Source organism: Mastigoproctus giganteus, unplaced genomic scaffold, assembly GCF_048544385.1.
Source record: "Mastigoproctus giganteus isolate SK-2022 unplaced genomic scaffold, ASM4854438v1 scaffold_42, whole genome shotgun sequence".
Taxonomy (NCBI): Eukaryota; Metazoa; Arthropoda; class Arachnida; order Uropygi; family Thelyphonidae; genus Mastigoproctus; species Mastigoproctus giganteus.
Window position 1 is genome coordinate 130,484 of NW_028328319.1, and position 8,356 is coordinate 138,839.

Sequence of the window (8,356 nt, forward strand, 5' to 3'; positions counted from 1 at the left end):
TCTTAGGTGCATCATTGGGTGCAGTCTTAGGTTAGGTTAGGTACAGAATTATTGATTGCATTTAATAAAAACACTGGGTGCAGTCTTAGGTTAGGTTAGGTTAGGTTAGGTTAGGTTAGGTTAGGTACAGAATTATTGATTTCATTTCATAAAAAAACACTGGGTGCAGTCTTAGGTGCATCCTTGGGTGCAGTCTTAGGTTAGGTTAGGTTAGGTTAGGTTAGGTTAGGTTAGGTTAGGTTAGGTTAGGTTAGGTTAGGTTAGGTTAGGTTAGGTTAGGTTAGGTTAGGTTAGGTTAGGTTAGGTTAGGTTAGGTTAGGTTAGGTTAGGTTAGGTTAGGTTAGGTTAGGTTAGGTTAGGTTAGGTTAGGTTAGATACAGAATTATTGATTTCATTTCATAAAAAAACACTGGGTGCAGTCTTAGGTGCATCCTTGGGTGCAGTCTTAGGTTAGGTTAGGTTAGGTTAGGTTAGGTATACAATTATTATAAAAACACTGGGTGCAGTCTTAGGTGCATCATTGGGTGCAGTCTTAGGTTAGGTTAGGTTAGGTTAGGTTAGATACAGAATTATTGATTTCATTTCATAAAAAAACACTGGGTGCAGTCTTAGGTGCATCCTTGGGTGCAGTCTTAGGTTAGGTTAGGTTAGGTTAGGTTAGGTATACAATTATTATAAAAACACTGGGTGCAGTCTTAGGTGCATCATTGGGTGCAGTCTTAGGTTAGGTTAGGTTAGGTTAGGTTAGGTTAGGTTAGGTACAGAATTATTGATTTCATTTCATAAAAAAACACTGGGTGCAGTCTTAGGTGCATCATTGGGTGCAGTCGGGTGCATCATTGGGTGCAGTCGGGTGCATCATTGGGTGCAGTCTTAGGTTAGGTTAGGTTAGGTTAGGTTAGGTACAGAATTATTGATTTCATTTCATAAAAAAACACTGGGTGCAGTCTTAGGTGCATCATTGGGTGCAGTCGGGTGCATCATTGGGTGCAGTCTTAGGTTAGGTTAGGTTAGGTTAGGTTAGGTACAGAATTATTGATTTCTTTTCATAAAAAAACATTGGGTGCACTCTTAGGTGCATCATTGGGTGCAGTCAGGTTAGGTTAGGTTACGTTAGGTTAGATACTTTCATAACAAAAACACTGGGTGCTTCATTGGGTGCCTCATTAGGTACAGAATTCATTTCATTTCATAAAAAAACACTGGGTGCAGTCTTAGGTGCATCATTGGGTGCAGTCTTAGGTTAGGTTAGGTACAGAATTATTGATTGCATTTAATAAAAACACTGGGTGCAGTCTTAGGTTAGGTTAGGTTAGGTTAGGTTAGGTTAGGTTAGGTACAGAATTATTGATTTCATTTCATAAAAAAACACTGGGTGCAGTCTTAGGTGCATCATGGGGTGCAGTCTTAGGTTAGGTTAGGTACACAATTTTTATAAAAATACTGGGTGCAGTCTTAGGTGCATCATTGGGTGCAGTCTTAGGTGCATCATTGGGTGCAGTCTTAGGTGCATCATTGGGTGCAGTCTTAGGTGCATCATTGGGTGCAATCTTAGGTTAGGTTATGTTAGGTTAGGTTAGGTACACAATTATTATAAAAACACTGGGTGCAGTGCTGTTTTAGGTTAGGTTAGGTACAGAATTATTCATTTCATTTCATAAAAAAACACTGGGTGCAGTCTTAGGTGCATCATTGGGTGCAGTCTTAGGTTAGGTTAGGTTAGGTTAGGTTAGGTACAGAATTATTGATTTCATTTCATAAAAAACACTGGGTGCAGTCTTAGGTGCATCATGGGGTGCAGTCTTAGGTTAGGTTAGGTACACAATTTTTATAAAAATACTGGGTGCAGTCTTAGGTGCATCATTGGGTGCAGTCTTAGGTGCATCATTGGGTGCAATCTTATGGGTGCAGTCTTAGGTTAGGTTAGGTTAGGTTAGGTTAGGTTAGGTACAGAATTATTGATTTCATTTCATAAAAAAACACTGGGTGCAGTCTTAGGTGCATCATGAGGTGCAGTCTTAGGTTAGGTTAGGTACACAATTATTATAAAAATACTGGGTGCAGTCTTAGGTTAGGTTATTGATTTCATTTCATAAAAAAACACTGGGTGCAGTCTTAGGTGCATCATGGGGTTGGGTGCCTCATTTGGTGCTTCATTGGGTGCTTCATTCATCAAAATGTTAGGTCAGGTGAAAAAAAAGCACTGGGTGCATTCTTGGGTGCCTCATTGGGTGCAGTCTTAAGTTAGGTTAGCTTAGGTTAGGTAACCGATTGCATTTCATAAAAAAACACTGGGTGCAGTCTTAGGTGCATCATTGGGTGCTGTCTTAAGTTAGGTTAGGTTACGTTAGGTTAGGTATGGAATTATTGATTGCATTTCATTAAAAACACTGGGTAAAACACTGCGTGCAGTACTCTGGGTGCTTCCTTGGGTGCTTCCTTGGGTGCCTCATTGGGTGCTGTCTTAGGTTAGGTTAGGTACAGAATTATTGATTGCATTTAATAAAAACACTGGGTGCGATGTTCGGTGTTCAGCTTTTAGGTTAGGTTAAGTACAGAATTAATAAAAAGGTGCATTCTTAGTTCAGAATTAATAAAAAAACCACTCAACTCAAAACTCAATGCTTATGACAATAGGTTTTTTCATAGAAATTGATCAGCAAAACATTGAATGAAACTGACTAATTAAAATCTCAAAATATTCAAAAATAACCAAAATGCATTTAATTTAATTTTTTTTCAATTTAATCTTTAAAAAAAGTATATAAAAGGTAACTGCAAATTTTAAAAAAACATTATATCGATCATGAATAATTCTAAAGACGAAACAATCTTGAAAACGTATACAAAAGTAACTGCAAATTTTAAAAAAAGTATATCGATCGTGAGTAATTCTAAGGAAGAAATAATCTTTAATGAAGAAAAAACAATCGTTAATGATGTTGAAACAATCTTTAATAAAGAATCAATGGAAGAAATATTGAAAACAAATAGAGAAAAAATAGGATTGAATAAATCTCAACATGAAACAATCTTTAATAAAGAATCAGCCAAAATAGATAATGAAAAAAAAGGAGAAGAATCGAGTATTGAGGAATTTAAAAAAATTGAAGTGACAGACGACAAATTCGAAAAATACGAAGATGAATTTTTTCAAATGAATGGAACGCACGTTTATTAGAACATTCGTTTTTAGATGTCAAAAATTATGACATTTACAATGTCATAATTTTTGTTTTTGAAACAAGTCCATAATTAACCTAACCTAACCTAATCTATATCTCGAGTACCTAACCTAACCTAACCTAACCTATATTTCGAGAACCTAACCTAACTGCCAGGTTAAAAATTAAAAATTGAAATTAAAAATTAGAAATTGAGAAATTAGAAATTAGAAATTACAAATTAAGAAATTGAAATTAGAAATTAAAAATTAGAATTGAAATGAAATAATTAAAAATTAGAAATTAGAAAGTGAAATTAAAAATTAGAAATTAGAAAGTGAAATCAAAAATTAGAAATTAGAAAGTGAAATTAAAAATTAGAAATTAGAAACTGAAATCGAAAATTAGAAATTAGAAAGTGAAATCAAAAATTAGAAATTGAAATTAAAAATCAGAATTGAAATTAGGTTAGAAAGGTTAGTTAGAAATTAGAAATTAAAAATTAAAATTAAAAATTAGAAATTTGAAAATTAGAAATTAGAAATTAAAAATTAGAAATTAAAAATTGTGATTATTAACCAAAATAAATATTCACACGTATCCTCTTATACAGCTCGTAATCTTGGAAATTAAACACGCTACCAAATGCAGCACAGTTCAACCACCAAAAGAACATTATAAATGTGTCATCATGGACGATTGGGATACAGTCTTAGGTACATCATTAACTGCAGCTTTGGTATTGATTTCATTTTATATAAAAAAACACTGGGTGCAGTCTTAGGTGTCTCAAATTGAAATTAGAAATTGAAATTGAAATTAAATATTAGAAATTAAAATTAAAAATTTGAAATGAAATTTGAAATCGAAATTAGAAATAAAAAATTACAATAAAAAATTGAAATAAAAAATTACAAATAAAAAATTAGAAAGGTTAGGTTAGATTAAATTAGAAATTAAGAGATCGTTCTATTTAAAAAAAATATTAAGAGAGATTATTAAAATTTATTTCCCCCTTGTACAATTTTTGTTTTTATAGAATTTTTTGATTTATAGAATTTATTATAATCAGAAAATTCCATCCACAAAAATCATTTTAAGAAATGTTTCTCTGATTTGATATCCGTACTGAGTTTCTCTGTTTTTACTTTATTTTAGAGTTTCTCTGTTTTACTTTATTTTAGAGTTTCTCTGTTTACTTTATTTTAGAGTTTCTCTGTTTTTCTTTATTTTAGAGTTTCTCTGTTTTTCTTTATTTAGAGTTTCTCTGTTTTTCTTTATTTTAGAGTTTCTCTGTTTTACTTTATTTTAGAGTTTCTCTGTTTTACTTTATTTTAGAGTTTCTCTGTTTTACTTTATTTTAGAGTTTCTCTGTTTTACTTTATTTTAGAGTTTCTCTGTTTTACTTTCTTTTAGAGTTTCTCTGTTTTACTTTATTTTAGAGATTTTAATTTCTAATTTTAATTTCTAATTTCATTTTTCATTTTAATTTCTAATGTTTAATTTATAATTTTTCTAATGTTTAAATTTTAACTTTTCTAATGTGTAATTTTTAATTTCTAATTTCAATTTTCATTTCTAATGTTTAATTTTTAATTTCTAATTTCAGTTTTCATTTTAATTTCTAATTTATATGGTAGATGTCTTTTAAAAGATATTTAATTTTAGTAAAGAAAGATTTCACAAAAGCAGTTTCTTTCTATTGCTAGAATGTTGCTATCTTTCTGTATATGTAGGGGGCACTTCTCCTAGTACATGCAAGCTAGCTACATTTACAGAAGGAGTGCTCCCGAACAAAAACAAGTACTTTTTATTTCATTTTATTTTTTTTTTAATTTGCAAATCCACATTCTGATTTTATAAAAAACTTTATTTTTAATATTTAATTGCCATAAAACATAAAATTAAAGTTCGTCTATCCGACCGATAAATAATATTATTTTGGTTGTTTTATCAATTATAAAGAAAAGAAAAGGGTGATTAGCAACAAATACATTTGGTCGAAATGAAACGGAATCCGTATAAATTCCCACACCGGTAACTGCAGCAGCTTCGGTTTCCTTCTTCGTTTATTTCGATGAAAGTTTTGTGAATTATTTCGGGAAATATCAAGTAAGAAGAAGTATCGAAAATACCACTAAAGTTACATTTACCGGCATATCCAATTCCTAATGATTCCGTGGAAATTTTTTTTGTGTATCTCAATTTAAATTTTGGAAGTGCAATAGTTTCGATTAACTCCTCTCGAAGATCTAGTGGATCTTCGAATGAATTTTCTTTCATAGCAGACAAACCATCTAATGTATCTGGCAGGAAAATCAACATATTTACTCTATTTCCTTCGTACGGAAGTTCTAAAACGGTAAAATCTCGTCCACGGCCAATCGAAAATATGCGTCTTTCGCGATCATCGTAGGTACCGATTTTTTTTCGCAACCTTTGCTGTAGAAATCTGCAAATAAAGTTTCCTTTTGGTCAAAGGGTATTGCCCACGTTCTTTTGAAATATACTACGTTAAGAAGTAGTAATATTGTTTCGGGATCGACTGAGTCTAATATAGTTTGAATTTTTTCTCTAGATCTCTTTTTTACCCACGAATTCGCCATCGATATCGTTTCTTCCTCATCGGTAAAGTTAACTTTTTTAACGTCTGACAAGTAAAACTGTTTTATTCCTTCTAAATATTCTCGATTAACATCGACATCAATTTCTTGTCTTACTAAAATAATATTGGCGACGTCGAAAACATCTTTTAGTTCTATTAGGTAGTCGAAATAATTTTTCTTTATATCTTCGTTAGATGTGTTGTCGTCGTATTCCAAAACATGCTTAATCTGCGATTCTGTTTTTCCACGTGCACCTTCGAGCAGTGTGTGTAAAGCAAGAGTAATACCGAATGGAGAATAAAACAAATTTCCTGTTGAATCCGAAACGAAATAACGATATAAATATTTATTGACAAATAATCTTTTATCGTCGACAACAGGCATCTTGATTTAAACTAATAAAATCCAAACTCGGACAAATGTTTTTATAATATTCTCCATTCAATTTCAATTTATTTTTTTTCAAAATTTAAATCGTCGGAAAAGTAAAGAATCAAAGGAAGAACCATTGAAAACAAATAGAGAAAAAATAGGATTGAATAAGTCTCAAGAACAACAAGATGAAACAATATTCAATAAAAAATCACCTAAAACAGATGAGGTAAAAGAAGAATCGAATAATGAGGAATTTGAAAAAATTGAAGTGACTGACGACGAATTCGACGAATATGAATAGGAAATGAATGAAACACAGATTACGTTCTTACCGGTTATGGCAATTTCAAAGAATTCGTTTTATTCAGACATACGATAGTTACTAAATTATTGATTTTCATCGATTAGGACACTAATGTTTCGGTCAACTAATTTGTAAAAATGACTCCGTACCTTACGATAACCTTCGTTACCGGGTCGATAATAATCTTTTAAAAAGTCTCGATAAAACATTATCAACAATACGATCGATTTTATAATTTTCCATCGTTTTTGGGCAGTAATTTTAGGATTGTATTTTTTTGATACGCATAACGGTAGAAAGGCTATTCCTCTCGAATTAAATGATTTCGATAACGTGTATATCTGTTCGTTCATATACGTAACGTAATATTTACGGCACATTTCAAAATGATCGTTAGGATCTAAGATACCATCGTCAAACTCCGACCAACAAACTTGATTCCAATACGGATGTTTAAATCTTGGATGTTCGAATCTTGGATTATCTGGATCGAGATAAGGTAACCAAAGAGAATCCACCAAACAACAAAATCGATCGATAGAATCTTTTAAAAAAAGAAAAGTTACACGATCGTCAAGATACGTAGAATGATATTCTTCGTTAGCAGAAAAAATCAATAACGTTTCGTTACGAGTTTCGAAAATAACATTTTCTGTAATTTCGTCTATCATCAAGTAAAACGGATGAAAGTTTTTAGATTTACAATATTCGATCAACTTCTCAAAGGTCGGAATGGACGGTAAGTGTATTTCTATTATACACTTTTTTGTTAATATATTCGAACGAATACAACTAGGTGTAATTCCCAGAATTTCAAAACGTTCGAAATCATTCAATAATATATCGAATAAGTTTTCGAAAGTATTATTTAGAATAGAAATTATACTTTTGCATAGAGAACTATAATCGGATCTAACGTGAATATAGGTTCCTCTGTATACCATTTTTCCATCCAGTAGCATACCCAGTTCAACATAATCTGGAAGATCCCGTGTTGGAAGATACAGATCCTCCGGAAGATCCAGTGGAACATCCAGTGGAATATTGCTATCGTCTTTCGACATTATTTTTCAAAATCAGAGTTTCACGTAGGTTTTGGATCCTGAGTATAAATCGTCTTCTCCTGTTTTGAGACTTGCAATCACACGCGTTTGCAATCACACACGTTTGAAAAAATCAACACGTTTGAAAAATTGCTAAATTGCCACGAAAAACATATTAAAACAATTTCAATGCTATCCTAAAGAGAAGAAGAGCTACTTGATTCTGAATGACCGAAAAATGTTTCGGGCATTGTAATAAGTAGGAGAATCGGTTAAAATTCATTTGTGATATAGGGTACTACTATTTTATTTTTTGTCGATCGGTCTTTTGTTAACTAATTCATAAAAATGACTCCGCACTTTACAATAACCTTCGTAATAATCTTTTAAAAAGTCTCGATAAAACATTATCAACAATACGATAGATTTGATATCGTTTTTGGGCAGTAATTTTAGGATTGTATTTTTTTGATATGTATAACGGTAGAAAGGCTATTCCTCTCGAAGTAAATGATTATTAAAACAGAAACTCTAAAAAACTATTAAAACAGAAACTCTAAAATAAAGTAGAGATATTAAAACAGAAATTCTAAAATAATATTAAAACAGAAACTCTAAAATAAAGTAGAGATATTAAAACAGAAACTTTTAAAATAAAGTAGAGATATTAAAACAGAAACTCTAAAAAATAAAGTAGAGAATTAAAACAGAAACTCTAAAAAATAAAGTAGAGATATTAAAACAGAAACTCTAAAAAATAAAGTAGAGATATTAAAACAGAAACTCTAAAAAATAAAGTAGAGATATTAAAACAGAAACTCTAAAAAATAAAGTAGAGATATTAAAACAGAAACTCTAAAATAG

At 31.2% G+C, this 8,356-nt stretch overlaps 1 protein-coding gene across 1 annotated transcript; it reads right to left on the minus strand.

The window, feature by feature from the left end:
* Positions 1-5,518: 5,518 nt before the first annotated feature.
* Positions 5,519-6,154, minus strand: LOC150074856 (serpin I2-like). The gene has a single exon (XM_090389463.1). It carries the CDS (start codon positions 6,152-6,154, stop codon positions 5,519-5,521), a length of 636 nt encoding a protein of 211 aa, XP_090245589.1.
* Between the last annotated feature and the right edge of the window lie 2,202 nt (positions 6,155-8,356).